The sequence below is a fragment of the Cynocephalus volans genome, chromosome 8 (genome assembly GCF_027409185.1).
Source record: "Cynocephalus volans isolate mCynVol1 chromosome 8, mCynVol1.pri, whole genome shotgun sequence".
Lineage (NCBI taxonomy): Eukaryota > Metazoa > Chordata > Mammalia > Dermoptera > Cynocephalidae > Cynocephalus > Cynocephalus volans.
In genome coordinates this window covers 128,384,526-128,408,451 of record NC_084467.1, presented here as the reverse complement: position 1 = coordinate 128,408,451, position 23,926 = coordinate 128,384,526, and the positions used below count along the sequence as shown (strand labels likewise).

Genomic DNA, 23,926 nt, shown 5'->3' with positions numbered 1-23,926 from the left:
TGACACTGAAGATCAAGAATCCAGGCAGAGTCTCTTACACCTGGGTTTAGCCACCAGCAGATTCTGGCACTTGGGGTTGACATCCACGCCTCCGTATTCAGTTCCAGGTCTGGTGTCCTCCAAATTCTGATGGTCAGATGCATCAAGCATGTTGCTTTTTTCTAGCCTGTTGTATGTCCCACCAGAGATATGGGGACATTTCAGGAGCCGGCTGCACCTTGGGACACAGGTTCCCTTTTGTCTTCTGCCCCTGCTGATGTGAGGCCACTCCTCCTGGAGGTTTGCCACCTACATAGGCTTTACCTGGAAATAAGCAAATGTCTCTGCTGCTTCCACATGCTCCAACTTATCTGGTATATGAAGTCCTGTCAGGAACTCTCCAGAACCTAAGGTCTCTTTCTCTCTCGGAAGTTTTCTTGCTTCTCCACACCTTATTCAGATTGCAGGCATGAAAAGGACAGTCCAGCCCTTCATCTGTTACCTACTCGGGTTATATTGTTCATGGGACCAGGACTCAGACTTTGGATTTCCAAGAGAACCAGCTCTTAGATGTCAAAGTCTTGGCTTTAAAGATAATTTGTCCTACCCTGAGTTCTAAAGACTACACTTTGGAAAGCAAAGCCAAGAATTTGACTTTTCCCCTGAGAGTCAATCCTCATCAAGGCTACACATGTCACGAGTGAGTAGGGAGATAATTTCAAAACATCTCTGCACCAGTGTATTAGTATGTTCAGGCTGCCAAAGCAAATACCACAGACAGGGTGGCTTAAACAACAACAATCTATTTTCTAAAAATTCTATTGGCTGGAAGTCCAAGATCAAGGTGTCAGCAGGGTTTGTCTCTCCTGGAGTCTTATAAAGACAACAGTCAATCTAAAGACCTCATTTTAACTTAATCACCCCCTTAAAGGCCCTATCTCCAAAGATAGTCACCTTTCTAAAGTACTTGGATTAGGACTTCACCATATGAATTTGGGGTGAGGGACACACTTCAGTCCTTAACTACTGAGTATTATCACTGTCCCCCACTGAAAACCCAGAAGTCAGAATGCATGAGCTCATTCGCTCTACTGTGCCCCTTTAGCTGCCAGTCATTTGCATGGGAAGTGAAAGGCGAGGAGACACCCTGGGTGACGAGGTGAGCGTCACAGCTCACACGCAGGCGAGCCCATCCCATCTGCACAGCCCCGCTCAGGGCTCTGTTTCTTTCTCCCCAACAGCTACTGCTTCTGGCTTTCAGATGAAAGAACAGGGAGAAGAAAGAAGGAAGAGAGGGAAGAAGGAAACTCTCTCTCTGCTAAGCTTCCAGGACATTAGACGACTCCTGCATCGTTGACTGCTCCTTCCCCAATTCTTGTGCTTGTTCCTCCTTTTAGCCCCAATCTCTTAAGCTCGAGGTACCTCAGGGCTCAGTTTAGGGTCTCTTCTTTATCTACTCATTCCTCTGGTAATCTCATCTAGTACCAGGGCTTTAAATACCATCTCCATGCCGACGATCCCCTAAATTCACATCTCCAGCCCAGCCATTACTCCTGAACTCTAGATTTACGTATTTACGTGCCCACTTGCCATCTCCATTTAGACATCTGTTAGGTCTATCAAGACAGCAAGGACTGAACTTCGGAGTTTCTCCACCCACCCCACCCGCAGACACATCTAATCTGTTCTTCCTGTATCTGATGGAGACTTCATCTCTCCAGTTGCTCAGGACAAAACTCTTGGAGTCATCCTTACCCCGCTCTCTCATAGCCATATCCAATCCACCAGCAACTTCTGTTGATTTCATCTCCAGACACATAGATCCAGAATCCGACCACATCTCTCATCCCCCCAACTGCTCCTGGTCCACATGACCATCAATCGTCTTGTTCCTGGATTCCTACGACAGCGTCTGCACTGCTTCAGTTCCCTCCACCCACACAGCCTGTTCTCAACACAGCAGCCAGAACAATCCAATCAAAGTGCAAGCCAGGTCACGCCTCTCTTTCTCTGAAAACCTTCATGGCTTCCCATCTCAAAGTCAAAGTCAGAGTCTTTACAAAGCCCCACAGGATCTACCTCCTCCCTCCACCACTGTGACTTCACCGTCTCCTAATGTCCCGATTCACTCTGCTCCAGCCAAGCCCAGCTGACTGACCTCCCTGCTCTCCCTCAAGTACACCAGGCACACTGTTGCCTACAAACCTTTACACTGGCCCTTTGCTCCTCTCCAGATGTCCACACACCTAACTCCGTCACTGGCTTCAGGGCTTTGCTCAAATATCACCTTCCTAATGAGCCCTACCCAGACCACCCTAATTAAAATTGCCACCAACCTGCCACTTTCTCGGGCATTTCTAATCTCCCTTACCCTGTTTTATTATTCTAAAATTTCTTTTCCATTATACTTATCACCTCCTGATGTATAATTTTTTAAAATTGTGTATATTTTTTGTTAGTCTTCTTCCACTGGAACATAAAGTCCATAGGGGCAGGGATTGATTGTTTTATACAACGATATAGCCTTAGAACAGTACCTGGCTCACATAGTAGGTACTCAATATTTGTTGAACAAACAGAAAGAACATCATGCCATATTCCACTGTATACACCTCAAATTTTCTTCATCCAATCATCTGCTGATGGACTCTTAGGTGATTCCATATTTCGGCCATTGTGAATAATGCTGCCATAAACATGGGAAGGCGGGTATCCCTTTGAAATACTGATTTCGTTTGCTTTGGATATATACCCAGTAGTGGGATTGCTGGGTCATAAGGTAGTTTTATTTGAAGTTTTTTGAGAGGCCTCCATATTAGTCCATTTCTGTTGCTTATAACAACATACACAGAACTGGGTAGTTTATAAAGAAAACAATTTATTGCTCACAGTTTCTGAGACTAGGAAGTCCAAAGTTCAGGGAACACAGCTGGTGACAGCCTTGGTGGTGGTGACAGTGATGGCAAAGTATCACACTGCAAAAATGGTGGAACACAGAGAGCAAGGTCCTCATGCACTCTCCTTTTAGAGCCCTCCAGTGACGACCCATGACCAACATTTTTAATCCATTCACTATGACATAGTCCTACAATCTAATCACCTCTTCAAGGCCCCACCTTTCAATGACCATAATAGGATTTTCCACCCTCTTAACACTGTCAAAGTGGGGGTCGAGTTTTGATGGGATACTTAATTTAAGGCAGCCTCCATACTGTTTTCCATAATGGCTGTACTAGTTCACAGTCTCACCAGCAGTGTGTAAGAGTTCCCTTTCCTCTGCATCCTTGCCAGCATTTGTTGTCTTTTTGATAGTAGCCATTCTAACTGGAGTAAGATATCTCATTGTGGTATTGATTTGCATTTCCCTGATGATTAGTGATGTTGAACATTTTTTCCTATACTTTTTGGCCATTTGTTAATAGGGACTGGAAAAGGTTGGGAGGGGGAAGATAGTGAGAGGTTCGTTAAGGAAAAATTATAGCTAATAAGTTTTAATGTTCTATAGCACTGTAGGGTGACTAATTAACTCATATATTTTTAAATAGCTAGAAGAGAATTTTCAATGTTTCCAACACAAATAACCCATGTTTGAGGTGACAGATACGCTGATTTGATCATCACACATTATATGTACACCTGTACTCCCAAATATGTATAACTATTTTCAGTTTAAAAAATTCAATTAAAATTTGTCTCAATTAAAAAAATGATTTTAAAAATTAAAAAAGTGATCCTGGAATTTGCTCAGAAAAAAAAACTGGAAATAAAATAACACAAGACTTAATCTTCCCACCTTTTCCCCTCCTTGATTTGATTCTAAACTGGCTTTGACCTTGAACACATCACTTAATACTATTCCATCACTAGGAGAAATTTCTCTAATGATATCATGTTCTACCAATAGGGTAGACACAGCCTCATGTGGCTACTGAGCACTTGAAACATGGCTAGTGAAACTGAGGAACTAAATTTTTTATTTTATTTAGTCTTAGTGAGTTTAAAGTTACATAGCCTCGCGGGGCTAGTGGCTATCCTGCTGGGCAGTGCAGGTCTGTTTCCTCATCCGACTGAGGATGAGGCGAGTGTAAGATGAGCTCCCCGCTGGCATTGCCAGGTGCTCAGGGCATGCACCCCCGCCCCCGCTGACACAGAAGACCACAGGTAAGGAACCTGACTTCCAACAACAAAACCCACTGATGGTGTGGGGAGCAGGACCAGAGCACATTTCCAAGGGCAGGTCTGGAGGGAGAACATCCACAAGGACTCTATGAAGAAGCAGATGATATAAAAGATGGCATGTGAGGACATTTCCCCATGCATATCCAAATTATCACATTTTTGATGCTTTCAAACCATTCAGAAGAGTCCTAGAAGTCCATAGGGGTGCTTCGAGGGCCTGTCAAGAGGCTGGAGCGGAGGACCCAAGCAATATACTTTTTCTCCAACTAAGTCTCTCCACATTTGGCTGCCCTTCAGGGTAGAGTTTTCTGTTTGAGAGTTTGAAAAAAAATCACTTCAATCTTTTAGAAGCAAACTTTGTAAATGTCAGTAAGTGTAAGACTCAACCACCCTTGCACCCGCACAGGGCATGGAGATTCAGCTCAGTTAAACTAGTGTAAGAGCCACAAAACTGTAGTTTCTCAGGCCAAGTTTCAAAAATCCAAATAACTACCTCAGGGTTTTCTGGATCTCAAATATTTAAAGTCACAGAGGCCTGGACTTTTCACTGATTCAGATTTAGTAACAAGCAGTGAGGCCTGATACATTTTTTTTTAATTCAAATACAATTGACTACAGTAAGTGTTTTACAGTATAGCATAAATTAAAGATCAATACATATACATATCATATCAGAAAATTGAAAAACCAAAAATCTCTCAAGTGTATTAGTGCATTAATGCTCAGCAGTGGTTCTAGAAGAAAAATAGGAAAGCACAAAGATCTTCCAAGACAGCCTTCAAAGACAATCCCAAGGATGTCTCTAAAACTGTCTTCTGGAGTTTTATGTAAGAGTCTACTTCAAAATCACTTAAGTTTTACATGTGCAGGAGACCGCGGGATCCTCGGCTGGAGAGGGAGGGGGTGCAGGGGGTACCGTGAGGTGGGCGGTGCTGGGAGGAAGGGCTTGGTCCAACTCCGAACGCGAGAGCCTCTCTCCAGCTTCTTCTCTAGGAGCAAAGGCACAGCTAAATGTTATTTGAATAAGGATAGGACTTTTAAGAGAGAAGACAGAAGGAACACTCCAGATGCTAGCACCAAAAGAGAACCACTTAATATTTTGGAGAAGATCTTTCTAGACTCCTCTATCCACACTTACAGAGCTATCACCTTGCAAAAAGGAGATATACTCTATTTATACTTTCATTGTATGTCAGCTTTTCTCAGAGTGAACTTGACTTCTTCACTGGTCCCGTGGAACCCATGCAGCTGGGGCTTCCTCCTCCTCCCCTTTCCCCTCCCTGGAGGGTCTCTTGGGATCAGAGCAGGAGGTCTTCTCAGCAATTGGCTCTCTCCACCCCCTACCGGCCAGCTCCCCGCACATGTCAGCCTGGGGCAGTCTGTCTCCACGTTTCATTGTATTCCAGCTATTCTCAAGGCCAGTCCGGCCTTAAGCTCACTTTGCATCTCTTTTCTGCCTAACTGGCCCCCAGCCTGCAAGGTTCTCCTCCCCTTCTGCTGAAGTAAACCCAGGCTTTCCCATCCTACTCAGGGCTGGGCAAACCCTGCCTACAAGGGAATAGGACTAGCCTCGCAAGCTATCACAGATTCAGATTTAACTGTTTCCTGAACACTTTACTATGTTCCAAGGACTGAAAATTAGCTAGACACTAGAAACTGCAAGGATATTCTTGGCCACACCCAATAAGCCTTTCAGCAGAGGAAGCTGAGACAGAAGATGATTTACCCAGGTCAAGTGGCTAGTAAAAGACAGAGCTGGAATCTAAACTCAGATGTGGATCTGGCCACAATTTCCCTGCTGCCATCTCCCAATGACAGCCGATCCTGAATGCTGCTGAGGGGATGTGGGGTGATGGAGAGGGGGTTGTTTAGTGGCCAGGAGAGGCCCCCGGATTGTGCCATGTCTTCCTTCTTGGGTGGACTATTAGAGGACAGCCTCTTGGACACATGCCCACCTTCATGGTCTGAACCAGTGGAGTCAAGTGGGCCGTGCATCCCACCAGTAAAGGTTTAAACACCTGTACATACGTTAACTAACAAACTATGTAACTTTTATCAATTCACAAATATTTTACATCCTAGTAAACTGAGAGGCACTAAATAATATTGGATGGAAGGCCATATCATGGGCAGAGTCCATATTTCAAAACAGTAATTTTGACATTTTTTGGCCAACTTAGATTGAGTAAGATCATTATTTTTAAGCTTATAATGTACCTGACAAAGAGCTCAAGCCATCAGCTCTGCCAGTTCTGTTTGTTCATATTTACAGTACTGTATTGGAATTAGTTCAACATTTACTTGGCAGAATTTTTTAGGCCACTTGTCTCTTTTTGAGGGTTATATTTATCAAGACTAGATAATATAACTTGTAAATCCATTTAACTAACCCAAATAGACTACAACAGGGTGGCATTGCTGAAGGTGATTGGAGAAGCCCCCAGAAACTTCCTCCAGCCTTTCCCCCCATCCTTCCACCAAGAAGGGGTCAGAACCTACACGTGAGCTCCTAACACAGCAATTTCAATAGAGTTCCGTTTTAATATAAATTGGAGTCCCAAGATTTTCTTTATCCACCTTAATGGGGAGCATTGGGCACCCCACTAGATCTGGGTATTTCAGATGAGAGAGGAGAGGGCATCCACACAGTGGCCATCGGTAGCAAATAGAAATACAGGGTCGCAAACAGAAATACAGGGTACCCAATTAAATTTGAATTTTAGAAAAAACAACCACTAAATTTTAGTACAGTATGTCACGAATATTGCATTGATATCTTACACTTTAAAGAAACTATCTAAAATTCAAATTTAACTGGGCTTTCTGTATTTTACCTGCTAACCCTACGATGCGGGAAGGTCTCAGGCAGTTGAGGCCTTTTGGGATTGAAACGTGCAGCACCGGCAGCTCCCTACTTTGCTATCACAAGCAAACCCCGCTCCTTTGGGCTGAGTGAGCTGGGTAAGGTCTCCTCTTTTTAAGGGCTCTGGGGCTCACTCATTTACTCATTGTCCACTAGCACAGTCCTGGGCACCAGGTACCTAGTGGTAAAGGAGACACAGTCCTTGCCTGCAGGGAGCTTCCAGTCTAACTGGGAATGAAGATGAGCGTCAGGAAGTCCAGGCTGTCCCCAGACTTCATCCGTAAAGCCATGCTTTTTACACTGAGTGGCTACACCACAGCTTCCTCCACATTATCAAAGTTTCAAAGCGATCCTCACCCCTCAGTAAGAGCCACGGGTGTGAAGTTCATCCCACCACCCACAGTGGACATACACAAATGAGTATCGTCACCTCTTGAAGGCCCGTGTAAGAAAGGTCTGTTCCCCACAATGGGTGACAAAGAGGTTTTCTTATCCATGCAATGTGCCTGGCAGCAGTGGAGGAATACGTTTACACAAACCAGTGCCTCCTGCAGTGTCTCAGCAGTCATGCTTCATCCCAACCCCAGAAGCAAGCCAGAGGAAAGCTTTCGGGTACCTCATAGTCATGGTGACTCTGCGCCTGGTCACCTCAGAGGCTAGGTCTCTGTAGGGGAGGTTAATGCCATTGTCTGCAAGGCTCTTCTGAGCCATGGTTTGCACTCAGAGGAATCGAGGAATTTAGATTCACTGTACCTGTGATTCTAAGACAAAAGCACCAGCAAACATGCCTCAGGTGTCAGGGAAATCCTTCAACTCGGTCCACGGGGCATGATTTGCAGAGTACTTTTGCTGCCATAATCTCAGTGGGTCCTCCCCACAGCCTGGCCGCCCTCCCCACCCTCCTCTGCCTTGGTCAAGAGGCAGATATTTCTTCAAATACCTGCTGCTGGGAGTGGGCGGGGGAACAGCAAAGTCCTCACTGGCCCGCCATTTAGATAGGGCAGGCATGATTATTCTGATCATGCCATGGGGAGACTAGGGCTCAGAGAGATGAACCCACCCTTGCTAGGCTGCTTCCCCCCTAATGGGACCTTTCCTCAAAGGGCTATTTGGCACCACTGATACATGCAAAGCTTTCTTCCCTGAGTTCTTACCTTCTAAAGAATAGGAAAGGCACACAGATGAGCTGCGGTTTGTAGCCAGGCTACCTGTCCAGAGATACCTGTGGCATAGACACTGAAGGTTGATATTAGCACAAATAATAGTGGCCACTCATTTAGTGCTGGCCACCTTGGGATGTCCCATTATGTTATTTGATAAGCACAGTAACTCTACAAGGTACATTTTATGGTCCTTATCCAACCAGTGGGACAACTGAGCAGCAGAGAAATTAGGCAGCTTCCTTAGAGGCACAGAGCTAGAATTTGAACCTAGGTCTATCAAAGACTCTGCTCTCTCCACTCCAGAGCCAAGCAGCCCTCAAGTTCTGCCTCCTGCCAAGCCATCTCCAAAGGAAGAGGAAATATATCCCCATTTCTGGATACTGGGCCATTCTTAGAGAATGAATTGCAGTGGCCTGAGCTCACCAGCCTTATCTTGTGAAAGGAAAAGTTCATTCTTTTGAGGATGCCCAAGTGCCTTACCTTTAAATCCCAGATCAGCTTAGTGCATAACCTCTTCCACACTTTCACTCACGGTTTTGCTAAGAGATGTTCTTATTACACCCTCCGTACCCACATAGCAGCTACTCCACCTCCTCAGAGAAGGAAAAGGCCAAAAAATGACCACCAACATCAATCTCCTCCCTTTTGCTCTTTTATACTCCTGTAGTCAGTCTTACTTAGGAACTTGAGTTAATGGGATTGATTTGCACCCTTATAAAGCAGCAGCTGACTCCAATTATTCCTGCAGACATGGCCTTGAGAAATCCCACAGACATCTCAGGGAGAAGATGAGTCTCAGGTGCAGAGCAGGGGAAGGGCTTTCTGTCACTTGGGGAACAGGAAGTGTGGGCTTAGATGCTGGTAACCATGACATCTTGACCTAATACCTATTGACATTTTAAAAAGAGAATTCCTGTATGCCTCTCCTCCCAGAACCATCACAATCATTGATCATGCCCTTCCTGATAATTCCCAGCAGTTCTGTTGAGGTGGCAGGTGCTTTGGCTTTGAAATTAAGAGTTGATTGCACACCTACCACTTTTGAGCTGAGTGATGTTGGGCAAGTAATTTAACCTCTATGATCATTAGTATTCTTATCTGTAAAAGAGGAGTAATACTGTCTTTCTCCTAGGGCAGTTGTGAGCATTGAGAAAATATTTGCAAAAATCCCTTTTTCCCCCCTATGTTTTTTTTTTTGTCTTTTTCGTGACCCGTACTCAGCCAGTGAGTGCACCGGCCAGTCCTATATAGGATCCGAACCCGCGGCGGGAGCGTCGCTGCACTCCCAGCGCCGCACTCTCCTGAGTGCACCACGGGCTCGGCCCACCCCCCAATGTTTTAATGCATGTTTACATATATCCACATAGGTCCAAAATAAATATGAATATATGTGTATGTATGTATGAGGGTTACTTCAAAATGTTTGTGGAAAAATGGAGTTAATAAAAGGTAATATAAATCCTTACATGAGCTTTGTGAAGGCTCCTTGTATGTGTATGTGTGAATATATGTAGATAGATAGACAGTTATATCCCCTCATATAATACCATGAATTATATGGTCCTTCCAAACCCGATTATATTGCCTTGTCCTTCCAAACCCGATTCTATACATCTTGAAAGCAGAAGCCCTATTTTTTCCTTTCTTCCTATCTCAGGACTTGCCAGTGTTGAGCTCTTAGTGGGGGCCTAACAATTAAATTGAATCAGAATCTTCAGAAGCATTGTGTTCTCATCTGTTTCCTTCAGCCATATGATTCCCAAAGTCTCTAAATTATAAAGGGTTTTAGAAGTACTGTATAGGCAAAGTTTTGCATTGTGCTTAAATATATCAGAAACAATTCTTGTATGTCAATTTCAGAAGAGACACAGTGACGGTACTCATTTCTTAAAATGGTCTGTTTTCTGTGTATTTGCTGCTGTTTTGGTTCAATTGCTTTGGAGAGCAAAGTCTGAGGTTTAGATAGGAACCCTCAAGGAGTTGTAGTGCAGATACATCTAAAGTGGTTAACAACACTACAAAGCAGGAAAACTCATTACTTCCTATGCTAGCCACCCTGGAGGATATGCCATATTTATCTAAGACATGTTCCTGAATCCTGACATGGAAACATGAAGTTCACATTTCCTGTAAGGAGAGGCCCTGGTAATAGAGCAGTTGGTCAGTAAGAGAGTCTGTATTTCTTTACATGGATGATCATGAAGCCACAATAGAAGAAATCTGCTACTTGTGAGAGATAATAGGTATTAAAGCTTGGATTCAAAATATGGTCTACTTGACACCAAAGTCCATAAAATTTAACAACCACATTTCTTCACTTACAAAATACATATGTGGGTAAAATAAAACAGAAACATGTATACTTTAGAAACATAGAAATATTCAACTATAAAATATAATGTTATTAATTTCTAAATAAGGGCAAGAAAACTTTTTTTTTAAGCAAATGTAATTTTATTATTTTTTTACATTTTAGGATGCTGTTGCAGAGCAGTTGGGAGGGAGGCGGAGAGGGGAAAAGGATTGAGGCCTGTGGCACCCCCCTCATTCCCACAAGGGAGACCAGGGGTCTTCCAGTGGTGGTTTGGTCATTGTTGAGCTGGGTGCAGATGTCAGGTGGGTGTGACAAAAGCCCTCGCCCCCCACCACCCCAGCTTAGGATCCTGGGGCCCTTCTTGTTGCAGCTTGGTGGTCATCCCTGCGCTTGTTGCATGTGTTAGGAAGTTGTGACTGAGGCCCTTGGTCCCCCACCACCCCAGCTCAGGAGAGCCCAGGGTGCTTCCTGCATCAGCTTGGTGGTCATTGCCGGGCTGGCTGTGGGTTTTGGGGGGGGCATGGCCAAGGCCCAAGGACCCCTACTGCCCTGGCTCAGGAGAGCCAAGGGTGCTTCCTGTGGCAGCTTGGTGGTCATTGCTGGGGTGGTTGTGTGTGTTGGGGGTGTGTGGCTGAGGCCTTGGTCCCCCACCCTCAGGACTGGTTGCAGGTGTTGGGGGGCATTGCTGAGGCCCCTGGCATTTCCCTCTTTCTGGCTTGGTAGCCCAGGGGACTTCCGGTCCATCTAGGTGTTTTAGGTGTTCTTTGGTGAAATGAGACCTTTACTAGTTTTGTCTCTCGTTGCAGGTACTTTGTTTTTTCTTTCAGTTCTATGTTGGATTATTTGCTGTTCCCACCACTTAAACTCTGTGCTGGAACTAATTTGTTGTCCTTTGCGTACTTCTAAAATGGGGGAACTTCCTGTAGGGACTAGTACTTGAGCTCTGTGGTTGAGCTAAATTGCTGCTTTGCTGCTGATTCCCTAGGGAAGGCTTTTTGTGCAGCTCAGGTTTTAATGGTTGACTTTATAGGTACTTCCGGGTCTAGTGAAATCCAATGAACCTGGGTTGTGTAGAAACTCTGGTGTGGGCCTGAGTCTTTTCATCAAACTGCACCCCATGCAATTCTATGTTCCTGAACAGTCTCCTCTGAGTGGTCCTATGCTGATTGGGGGGCAGCTCAGCTGTCCTTGCTGTGCCCCAGTGTTCTCCTGGTGGGCCCATCTTTCCCACTGCCCATGCTGCAAACACTTCCCATGGGATGGGCCATGCACTGGTCCCTTGCCTCTGAGTGGCTTCTTTTTTTCAGTTGTTGTGGCTCCTTGCTCTTATGTGGGTCCACAGGAGCCCTGTTAGAGGTCTTGCTATGAATAGGCCCTCTTCTCCCCTGCCATCTCCAAGCAACTTCATCTGAAGGGCACAGCTGTGGCTTTTTGCCAGCTCCTGCTCTGTTCACTCAGCAGCTCCAGCATGGACGTGGCCGGGGCTCAAAATGGTCAGAGCCGTTTTTTCTTTCTCTCACTGTGGCTTCTCCCACCTTCATGAATTCCATAGGTTTCTCTTCATCTTCCCCTGAGCTCTAGCAGCCCCAGCTTGGCTGTCGTTGCTTTTTTTATAGTTGTAAATTGGTTGATTTGTGGGAGAGAGTGACACTGGGGACTATCTATTCTACCATCTTGACTGGAAGTCCGGGGCAAGAAAACTTCTGTTAGATTCTCTTAGTTTCTTGGAAAGTAGACTGAGGATACCTCAAGTGATAGGGGCTTTTTGGGAGGATACTTATGGCAAACAAGGAGACAGGGATCCTCTTTGATGAACAGGATGAGTGACCCTACTGGGCCTCACAGAAGAGTGAACTGGAAAGCCAAAGGCACATCTAAGGACTATACTGTCTTGTCATCCCTACAACAGCAAACATTTATGGCTCTAGCACTCTACCATAAATGTGATTCAGTTATTCTCAATCTCTGCAAAGTGTATAAGGCCAATGTAATTTGTCATAGACATATATGCATGGTTGAGATAACAGGACAATTAGCACTAACATGAACTATGAGTTCCTCAAGTAGAGTCTCAGCTCCCTTGGCCCACTCTTGGGTTTCAGAACTAGCGTGGCTGAGTGCCAACCCAAGTTACAGTCTCCTGTCTGCCTACTTGATGCCTGTACCATGCAGCTTGTATGTGGCAAGAGAAAAACATACAACCTTGATGACTGGTCTCACTTTAAATTGACGACTGCAGCTTGAAGTGGGTGCTTATCCTAAGCCTAGACACCTCATCTCTCCTCAAACCTTCAACACGGCTCCCCAATTCTCATTCCTAGCTGATGAAAATTGAAACAATCATAAGAGAACTTCCACACTCACAACATCTACCCACCTTCCTGCTTTTGTGCCCATATTCCTTGTCTCCTTTCCCAGGACTCTGAATGAACTACGGGCACTCTTCAGAGGCCAATCCTTCCAGTGGGCACTAAATCCCACTCACTCTCATCTGCTCAAGGTCTTCATTGCAGCAGTTCTCCCCTCTCTACTGGATCTTTCCCGTCAGTGTACAAACGTTGTTTCTCTCATCTTAAAATCTTCTCTTGACCCCACTATTCCCCACCACAAAATGAACAAACATTGCATGAAAAAGCTGTCTGTATTCACCATCTTCAATTCCTTTCCTCCATTTTCTATCATATCCACTGCAAACATGATTTACCAAAACATTGCTCATCTCATTTGGCTATCAGCAGCATTTGAAATGGTAGACAGCTCCCTCCTCCTTGAAACATTTTATTCATTGACTTCCATGACACCACGCTGTCCTCTGCTTCAAGCCCACTGGTTACTCTTTCTCAGTCCCCTTTGCTTGTTTCTTCTCAATTTCCTACACTCGTAATATCAGAGCATCCCAGTCTCAGTCCTTGAATCTCTTCTATTCTCTACACTCATCATCTCATCTAGTCTCATTATGTTAATACCATCCCTGCTGGATGATGACATCCATCCATTTGTCTGTCTCTCCAGCCCCGCTCTCTCCCCTGAACTCCACCCCGCTCTCTCCCCTGAACTCCAGACTTATAACACAGCAGCTGCCTACTTGACATCTTCATTTAATAAACAAACTCAACATGTCCAAGACCGAACTCCTGATCAGCTTCATCAAACATGTTCCACCAGCTGTTCTCCTTATTTCTGTTAATGGCAAGCCCATCCTTTCAGATGCTTGAGCCCCAAATCTAAAAGTTATCTTTGTCTTTCTCTTTCTCTCTCAAAACCACATTTAGGGCCGGCCCCGTGGCTCACTCTGGAGAGTGCGGCGCTGGTAGCGCAGAGGCTGCGGGTTCGGTTCCTATATAGGGATGGCCGGTGCGCTCACTGGCTGAGCGCGGTGCAGTCAACACCTTGCCGAGGGTTGCGATCCCCTTACTGGTCAAAACAAAACAAAACAAAACAAAAACCACATTTAATCCATCAGCAGATAGATTACCAGCTCTACTCTTCAAATTATACTCAGAATTCAGCCACTTCTCATCACCTCCACTGTTACCAACTTGGCCCAACTCACCATAATCTTTGTCATGGATCATTACAAAAGCCTCTTCTCCAGTCCCCCTGCTCTCACCCTCGTGCCCCCTCAAGTCTATTCTCAAAATGCAGAGTGATCTTTTAAAAATATGTCATGTCATGTTTCACCTCTGCTCCAAACTCTCCACTTCAGTCAGAGTAAAAGCCCAAAACTTTGGCCTTCCAAGCCCAATACAATCTGCCTTCTCCTCTCACCCCCATTACTCTGATCTCTCAACTCCTGTCACACTCCCCCTTTCCCCCCACTCTTCTCTAACCACCTGGCTTTCTCACTGCTCTTTGAACACTCAGAGACACTGCCTCTTCAAGCCAGGTTTCTGCATTTGCTGTTGCCTCTGCCTGGAATATTCTTTGCCCAAATATCTGCATAGCTTTTCTCCTCTCTTCCTTGAAGTCTTTGCTTAATACCGTCTGCACAGTGATGCCTTCCTTGATTACTCCATTTAAATATAAAAAAGAGATGGGTTTTCGTCTGCCACACTCACTGCAGGGCTTAACACGTACCAGCTGGGGCCAGTATACTTGTATGGGACTAGATCCTGAGAATGCTGGAAACAGGGGGGCTTATGAGAACACTCTCCCGTGATACATGTTTTAATTCCTCAGCAAGGACCCTGGGAGACGGTGATCACGTGCTGCTATGATGGTTCTTGGAAGCCAGGAGTAAGGCATGGGCCACATTGAGTGAAGGAGAAATTCTTGAATAGATTGTGGAAGAAGAGAACAAAAGGCTCAGAGAAATGAGCATTCTAGACTGGATATACTGTGTAAAAGCAGAAAACCCACCAATTGTGGATGTCGTATGGGAGAGCCTGGAGGATACTCCCTTCACCAAAAGGACAAGGTATGTACTGCTGAAAAGGACTGCAGCATCGTTGGGTAGCTCACAGGTGGTTGTCCTCTGTAGCCAAGGGCTGACAGTGGAAGATGCTTTAATTAGAACTGGCCTCACGTGTAACAGCGGGCATAATAGGATACTAAAATAATAGAGATCAGGTGGCAGTACTAAACGATCGGGAACAAAGTGGATAAGATTACTATAATTAGCAGCAAGATTAGAGTGGCAGTTGGGGGTTGACACTGCCCACACTCCTGACAAGAACTGGAGAGGTGGTTAACAGAGCTCAGAATTCCCAGGAATGATGAACAGTCAGCAAGTGTTGCTCAGACACTACACTCAAAAGAGATCAGTAATGGACTGAGGGCAGCCACCTCAATAAAAAGTCACATCTCTGGCTCAGTCTGGACCCAGAACCCACTGAAGGTAACAGTGCTTCCACAGTGGTCCTCGGCCTGAGGTAGGAGCAATTATAGAGGAAAATGCTAAGTTGCTGAGTAAACATCTTTGAAACTGCCTCCTGCTAATCAGTGTAGTAAATCAAATATCATGTGGCGGGTGGGAATACCTCTGACTGGTGCCACCCTCAGAAACCGAAAGGGTGAAAGGTTAGTGGTTCCCGTAATATTCCCCATTTCATTTACTTCTTTGCCCGCAACAAAAAACAGACAGAAGACTACTGAAAATTCAACCAACTTGTAGCCCTAATTGCAGCTTCTGAGCCAGAAGTAATATATTTGTTAGAACAGGTGAGTGCGGGTCTACCCATCAATGAAGTTTTTAGGGAACCTGAGGTCTGGGGCATGATGTTCCATCTACTCTAAATTAAAGGACAAGATATTGCACCTCAGACCTCCCAACACTAAGGAAGCCCAAAGGCTGGCAGACCTCTGAATTCTGAGGTAGCACATCCCATACTTAGAAGTACTGCTCTGACTCATATACTGAGTGACACGAAAGTCTGCCAACTTTGAGCAGGTATTAGAGCGGGAAAGGACCCTGCATGTCCAGGCACTCAGACAAGTGGCCCCACAGCCACTTGGTCAGTACTAACCAGAAGACCCCATGGTATTAGAAGTTTTGGTGATGGAAAAAGACGTTTTGTGGCAGGCTGCAGTAGGAGAATTACAGTGCAAGTACATGGAGTTTTATACAAGGTTTTCTGGAGAAAGAGCACCTGACCTTGGGACATGAAGTGACCAAATGGCCAGAACAGCCCATCTTGAATGGTTAGATCCTCAAAACCGTAAGTCTGAGCAGGCCCAGCAGCCCTCTGTCATACAATGGAAGTGATACATCCAGAAGTGTGTATAAGTAGGGCCTGAGGGCACAAGCAGGTGGCCCAGACACTAATATTGCACCAGCACCTCTCCCTCAACTCACACCTATGTTTGCCCAAGGGGTCTCTTATAATCAGCCCAAAGAGAAGGAAAGAAACTCATGTTTGGTCTGTTAATTCAGTATGTAGGTGCAAGCCAGAAGGGGATAGCTGCTACACTGCAGCTCTTCCCATGGGTGGCCCCAAATATTAATGACAAGGGAAAATTGTCCCAGTGGGCAGTTCCAGGCAAAGCATTTGTTCTTCATGTGGAAAGAGAAGTTGCCCAAGGCAAGAATATATACAAACTCGCGACAATGGCAGTTGTATGGATGGTCGGTCAGGGGCCTGGAATGACCATCCAACCACTCGATGACTAGAATTCCTATATAGATTAAATAGAATAACCCATATATAGTGTTATTCTACATTGAACAGGGCAGGACTTCAGCTAGCACCACTGTCAGAGAACATTGCAGAACATTACCCTCATGGGATCCTGCATAACATTTCATTGGACCAAGGAACCCACATTACAATAAAGGACATGTGGCAGTAGGCGCATAACCATGGGATCCAGGGGTCCTCACATTTTGTATCACCTAGAAGCTGCCAGCCTGATAGCACAGTGGAATGGCCTTTTGAAGATACAACTGAGGTGCCAACTTGGAGATGACACCATGCAAAGATGGTGTGGTAGGCAGCCTCTAAGACGACCCTCAATGATCTCTGCCTCCTGATATTTACATCTTTATGCAATCGCTGCTCCTTGAGTGTGGCCTTTTTAATTTATTTTTAACCTTGGAATGTGATCCTATTTTTAAAAAGGAATTTATTTTTTAACATTGTACATATTTATCAGGTGCAGAGTTGTATTTCAATACATGCATACAATGTGTGATGGTCCAATCAGGGTTAGCGTATTCATCATCACAAAAGTATATCATTTTTTTTGTGATGAGAATATTTGAGCTCTTCTGTTCTAGACATTTGAGAACATACAATAAATTATTAATTATAGATGCCTAGCACTACTGTACACCACTAGAAATGATTTTCCTATCTAGCTGTATTTTTTTTTTGTCGGCTGGCCGGTATGGGGTTCCAAACCCTTGACCTTGGGTGTTACACCATGCTCTAACCACGTGAGTTAATCTAGCTGCAATTTTGTGTCCATTAACCAACCTCTCACTATCCCCCCTCCCCCTCCCTTTCCCAGCCTCTAGTAACAATTCTCTCTACTTCTAAAAGTTCAACTTTTTTTTTTTAAGCTCCCACATACGTGAGAACATGTGGTATTTACCTTTCTGTGCCTGACTTATTTAACATCATGTCTTCCAGGCTCATCCACATTGCCACAAATGACAGGAATTCATTCTCTTTCATGGCTGAGTAATATTCCATTGTGTATATATACCACATTTTCTTTATCCATGTATCTGTGGATGGACACCTAGGTTGATTCCATATCTGGCTATTGTAAACAGTGCTGCAACAAACATGAGGGTGCAGATATCTTTGGTAAGCTAGTTCTATTCCTTTGGATAAATACCCAGCAGTGCGATTGCTGGATCATAGGGTAGTTCTATTTCTGGTTTTTTGAGCAGCCTCCATACAGTTTTACGTAATGGCTGTACCAACTTACATTCCTATCAACAGTGTATGAGTTCTCTTTTCTTTGCATCCTTGCCAGCATTTGTCTTTTTGATAATAGCTATTCTAACCGGGGCAAGATGGTATTTCGTTGCGGTTTTGATTTGGGTTTCCCGGATTAGTGATGCTGAACATTTTTTTCATATACCTGTAAGTCCTCTTTTGAGAAATGTCTATTCAGGTCCCTTGCCCATTTTTAAATTGGATTTTTTCTTGCTGTTAAGTTCCCTATGTATTCTAGATATTGATCCCTTCCTTATTGCAAGTTTGCAAATATTTTCTCCCATTCTTCTGGTTGCCTCTTCACTGTTGTCTTGCTGTGCAGAAGCCTTTTAGTTTGATGTAATCCCGTATGTCTATTTTTGCTTTTGTTGCCTGCGCTTTAGAAGTCTTCTCCACAAAATTTTTGCCCATACCAAAGTGTTGGAGTTATCTCAAAGGCAGGCCCCATTAAACTTCCTGTACACATCTCTTTTTGCACTGTTTCCTGTGGAACCTGACCTAAGGCAAATATGGTAATTGCTGAACAAATGAATAATTACTATTTGGAGTTGAGGGATATCATACTATCCATAACCTATATAAGAGAAGAGCCCAAGAACTACCAGAGATGTGCAGATATTAGAATGGCAGGGGACAATCCAGAGCTGAAGTTGGGCATATGCCAGCACTTTAGAATGAAACGGCATTAACACCATGGAATAGGAAAGGGTGTCAATGGTCTTAAAGTTTTTTTTAGAGAACCATTTTTTTGAAGTTAAATCTTATGTAGTACTTCAATACATAAAGTGGAATGAGGGCCTAAAGTTATCCACCAATGTTGCTTTTTTTTTATGGTGAGACATCTCTGGAACCTAGGACCCCTCAGTATAATCTGAAGTGGGAAAGAGAAATGCTGACTTTAATGTCATATTTACAGGACTTATAACTCTAGTAAATTCCAGCTTTCTGAAGAGCACAGATGCTAGTTTAGACTGCGCTATGTATATTTAACAATGCAATTAAGTAATCTTATTGCAACCTACCAGACGCTGTATATTTCTAAGAAACTTTATTTTGTTTAATCATCAAAACCCTGTTAAAAAGTATCATCTCCACTTTAGAGCTGGGAAACTGAGACATATAGAGGTTGAGAGATTTTTCTTAGGTTATTCACTTGGTTACTTTAAGCCCAGGGCATCCATAGCAGTGTAGCTGAGAACCTGTGCTCGAGAATCAGACTGTCTGAACCAAATCCTGCCTCCATCTCCACCCTCTCCCGTCTGTGACTGTGTTAAACAAAAAAAACTGTCTTCTACATTTCTGGCACCTGACACACAGTTAATACTTAACTCCTCTGCCTATACCAGAGCCTCATCTCTTGCTTAAACTATCTAGCTAAGTTTTCCTTTTCCTATAGCTCATTATTCCTTTCTGTCCAGGGAAATTGAAAAAAAAAAATTGTTACATGGGAATATGGAGTAAATTAGTGGCTCTTAACCGAACTGTAACCACCTGCTAGGTAACACACGTCCTGACTGATGTCCCTAGCTAGTAGGCAGTAGTCCGTATTTTTTGATTTCTATAATTTTCACTAAAAAACTGTCAAATTAGGTATGGAGAAACTAGATAACTGAAAAAGTGTGTCTGAAAAAATTCAAAGGAATTCTAAGATTGCTTTAAGACAAAATTGAAAACTATAAGTGATGCATACATAAGACTCTAGTTAGCAGACATCCCAAAGAAATGGCATAGCCCTTCATCAAGACTGGATGGAAAATAAATGTACATCTAAAGTCAAGCAATTATGGTATCCCTACTTTTGGATTTTCTACTTTAACTGACTAGCCATCAGTCCAGAAAGATCTGAGGGCTTTTTAGGAATCCAGTGACAACATGTCAGGTTCACCCTACCATAGAAATTAGCTTTTATTCATTATACCCCCCCCCCCAATGCTGAAAATCAAAAGCACTCCGGCTTGAAGTCTGTTGCCATTGTCTTCTGGATATTTCAGGAAAATCATATGGAGCCACTGCATTGAGCTCCAAAAGCAGACTTAGCCCTATACCTGAGGCTATGAATGAAGACCAGCACACGAGGAAGGAAAGGGGCCAAGGAAACATTTCTGTTTGGTACCTTAAAAGCTACATGCAAATGCTAAGGTGGGCCAGTGTAACATTAAGACATCATTGTCCTGTTCTTTCATTTCACAAGTAACAATTTTATGGCTGAAATTTCTTAAAGCACCTAAAAATAAGTCTGTCAAAGTAAGATGCATTAAAAAAAATCTTTTATATTATTCCGCCGGGTAGAAAAATATTGCAAAGGAACATGAAGTGAATACAGAAAATACTAAGAAGCTATGAAATAAATATACTGTGATGGCAGCATGAAAAATTACTGGTGACCTGTTAGAAAAGATATACCAAAATACATTTAGGTTCTGACAGTCTTTTAACTCTTTCTAATCTATGATACATTCTCATTCTACCTTCTATATCTTGCCTCCAGCCAAGAGTCTGCTGGAACTTCTGATTCTGTAATCTGCATTGTGAAAACAGTTAAATTAAAGGACTTCAAAGTATAAACATACTTCAAAAAGTTCAAGGAAAGACTCCTATTATCTAATTCTATTTTTCCAAGAACTTTTTGAAGTACCCTCATATACCTTTCTCTCATTTGCCAACCCTACTCCCCCAATCACTCTTTTATCACAAACATAATTTGTTATTAACTAAAGACAAAGACCAAGACTCCCCCACACCTCTATTTTTCAGAGTAGCTCAAGGGGCAGAGAACGTTCAGAAGTTTATGTGACCAAATCTACTGTCAACTATTAACTGCAACATCTTTTGGTTGTCCTGTCATATGTCAGAGAAGGCAGAGACAAGATTTGCCTGACCAAACTGTGGAAACACTTATACAAATATCTTACTTTTGCTTTTGTTGCTATTTTTTTCATTGTAGATCCTAACAAAGAGCTCAAAGTATTAGTGGTGTTGTAAGTTAATGCCACCAACTGAGCAGCACACACCTGGTGGCTTCCAAGTGGAGATAATTCAAGCTGTATAGTGGTCACCCCTTAGGGTCCTACAATTTAGGAGAATTAAACTTAAGGATAGAATATTAAAAAATACTGGCAATGGAAGTGACTTGGTAGGAAGGCAAATATGTGAAGTGGTGACTTTAGCTCTGGTGTAGGTTTGCATTCCCAGCCTTATCCATCACACCCTTTCCCACAATCCCTTGCAACAAACCACAGCTTTTACTTTAGAGCACATTTTGAGAAAAACCTTAGACTGAAAAGCTTCGATCAAGGCAGGGCTTACTATTACTTGAGTATTTTGAGTACTGTAAGAATCACAGTATCCATGAATAAAGAAGGCACATATGTCATTAGTGACTGAATGGCTAGTTTTTCTAAAGCTGGATCTGGAAGCCAGGTATTTTGGACATAGGATTTTAGGATAAGCAATTACAGTCCCTTAGTACTTTACAAATTGAGTAAACAATAAAACAAATGCCCTACAGTCTTCCTGAGCAGGTGATAATACCTATGAATGTGCTAACAAAAACACGAAAAATACAAATTTAAATAATACCAAGATCTATTTTTGGTCCTTCAATTTCTGTCCAGAAGAATTGTGAAACTCTTTTCTATATTCAGCACTTTGCGTCAACAAGGTTACTTCTCTCTTCCTCCTTGCCAGACTGTTTTCAATATGAGTTTGGTTTACCTTTCCAACGGGAGCCATGACTATCACCCTTCATGACAATACTTACTTTGATTAAATATAGAGTTTTTGAAAGTCAGAAATCAAGTCTCTGGATTATAAGTTATTCCTAGAGCATAATGTACTATTTTGGTACATGACAGACCTTCCTTCAGATTTTAAGAATGGATTAGAAGCTCCAAAATTCATTATTTAGAGAATACTTTATTAGTTTCTGTAATCAAACCCATGTAGATAAGACCTTACATATTTAATACAGTGCGTTACCCCTGTACAAATGGAAAAAAAATTAAGTTTAACGTTTCTAGACCAATATGGCTGTTAATTTCTGTACAATGCCAACTCAACAAGGTAAACTGGGATACTTTTTCCAAAGTTGACAGCACAGCTAAAGTTTCCAAAAATTCAAATTATATATATATGTATATATATATTTATATAAAAAGACCAATAATAGCAGTATGTTATGCATCAATAGCAGCAACAGCTTTTCCAAGTTCTGCAGTCATCTGAACAAAATTAGAGACATCCAGCACACTCCATTAAAAAAAAAAGTGGGGGGAAAGGTAAAAAACAAAACCCCAGAAAACAGCAAAGTTCTATTACTGTTGTGGTACCTGGCACCGTTTTTTTTTATTAGCTTCTCAATCATCATCTGGAAAGTAAACACTCTAGAATAACATCATTAAAAACAGCTCTGATAAAGCACGGTCACTACTACGTATCATAAAGCAGGTACAAGATATTTTACATTCACAGAGGTATGATACAGTACTGTCCTACATCTATAATACTAGAGGATACAATTAAAAAGGCATTATTTGAGACTTGATTCTACTTTTCCAGCAGAGGGCCCAAAGGATCTCGACACAGCTCTGTAAAGAAATGCACCTTCTTAGACAGGATTTCCTTCCATTAGCAGCACCGTTCCAGGTACTCACTGCTCTTTATGAACATCAGCTAAAAACCGTTAAAAAAAAAAAAAAAAAGAAAAAAGAAAAAAGAAAAAAAAAAGGCCATTGGATTTATACAAAGATGATCAAGTGGAGGCAAGCAAGACTCAACCTAACTAGTATTTTACCCAATCTGTCATGTTTGAATGGTGAGAACTCCATGGAAGAAAGGAGATGCCAAGTAGCGCTTCAAATCTCCAGACCACAACCAAAACACAGCATCATTTCAAACAGAAGCAGTAGCCAAGCATTGCTCACTTGGATATGTTCAAAGATGCTGACATCAATATTTAATTATCTGCTCACTCATCCGGGAAGAAGGGGAGATCAGTTACTACTGTACTTTGATTGTGTTCAACTCAATCACCATGTTACAAAAATAGCAAGCTGCCATAATAAAAAATAAGGCTCCTCTATCCAGCACCAGTTATCTTCAGTTCTTCACTTCCAAGCCTACGAATGCCATAACCATATCCAAAGAACATAAGGGAGCAAAGAAACCACATCTGATGTATTAGCTGGAACCACCACATTGTTCAGGCTGAGCTATTTCTCTGCAGTGTTACTTTCCTCATATTTCTGGTGTTTCACCTTACCAAGTGATTTTTAGGTCTAAATTATATGCACTCAAGGAATGTGTGCACGTATTTGTATATAGAGCCTGACTGAAGATGCACGGCATCAACAGAGTGCATGTTATAAAGTAGGTGCAAGCTTGCAAAGCCTCATTTTTACTGGTGCAGCAGCTGTGTGTCAATATAAATTGCTCCTATGTTCCTTGTGCATCTCCAAGCTCTGGACAGGATAATGTCACAGACCATTTTATTCCTTTGGCTGATGGCATTATCTGACTTCACCGTCCCTGTTTCCCCTCCCTCCTACCCCGATCCCCTGCAATAAACCACAGCCTTTAAGATTTTGTTTCTTCAGTTTTGATCGCCTGAGGTTTGATTGGTCCAGTTCTAACAGGTTTGGTGGCTATGGTGGGTGCAGGGGGTGGCTTTTCTTCTACTTTTTCCTGACAGACACCAGAAGGGTCGGTCAGTGTTTCAGGAGGTTTACTTGAATCATTGTCCACTTTCTGGGCTTTGCCTCCTATCTGTTTGCTCTGTTGCTGTTCAGAGAAGAACCGTTGCGTGGACTGAAGAACCTCTGCTCTCTGCTTTGCCTTAAAAAATGAGAAACAACAACTGAAAATGCCGCAGCATTATGAAAGCCTGTCAAATCAATCTCAGTTCAAATTCTTTTACCAATCACAAATCGGTTTCCCCCCATGTTTGTTTGGCTCAAGCCAAAAGTACCTCATTGATTTTTCAGCTTTTAATGCATAGATATCTTCCTATCTTTGAAAACATTCCATGTGATTTTAAAAAAAAACA

At 43.0% G+C, this 23,926-nt stretch overlaps 1 protein-coding gene across 13 annotated transcripts in view; it reads right to left on the bottom strand.

The window, feature by feature from the left end:
• Nucleotides 1-21,778: 21,778 nt before the first annotated feature.
• The window catches only part of PRRC2C (proline rich coiled-coil 2C), an 89,918-nt gene continuing 87,770 nt past the window's right edge, over nt 21,779-23,926 (bottom strand). For 9 of the 13 annotated variants that reach the window (XM_063103826.1, XM_063103834.1, XM_063103829.1 and 6 more), the window contains one exon: nt 21,779-23,715. In XM_063103826.1, coding sequence (XP_062959896.1) covers nt 23,458-23,715 — 258 coding nt within the window. In that variant the 3' untranslated portion in view covers nt 21,779-23,457. The remainder of the gene's footprint in view (nt 23,716-23,926) is intronic. The other 4 variants (XM_063103833.1, XM_063103837.1, XM_063103838.1 and 1 more) reach the window with 3 other exon arrangements.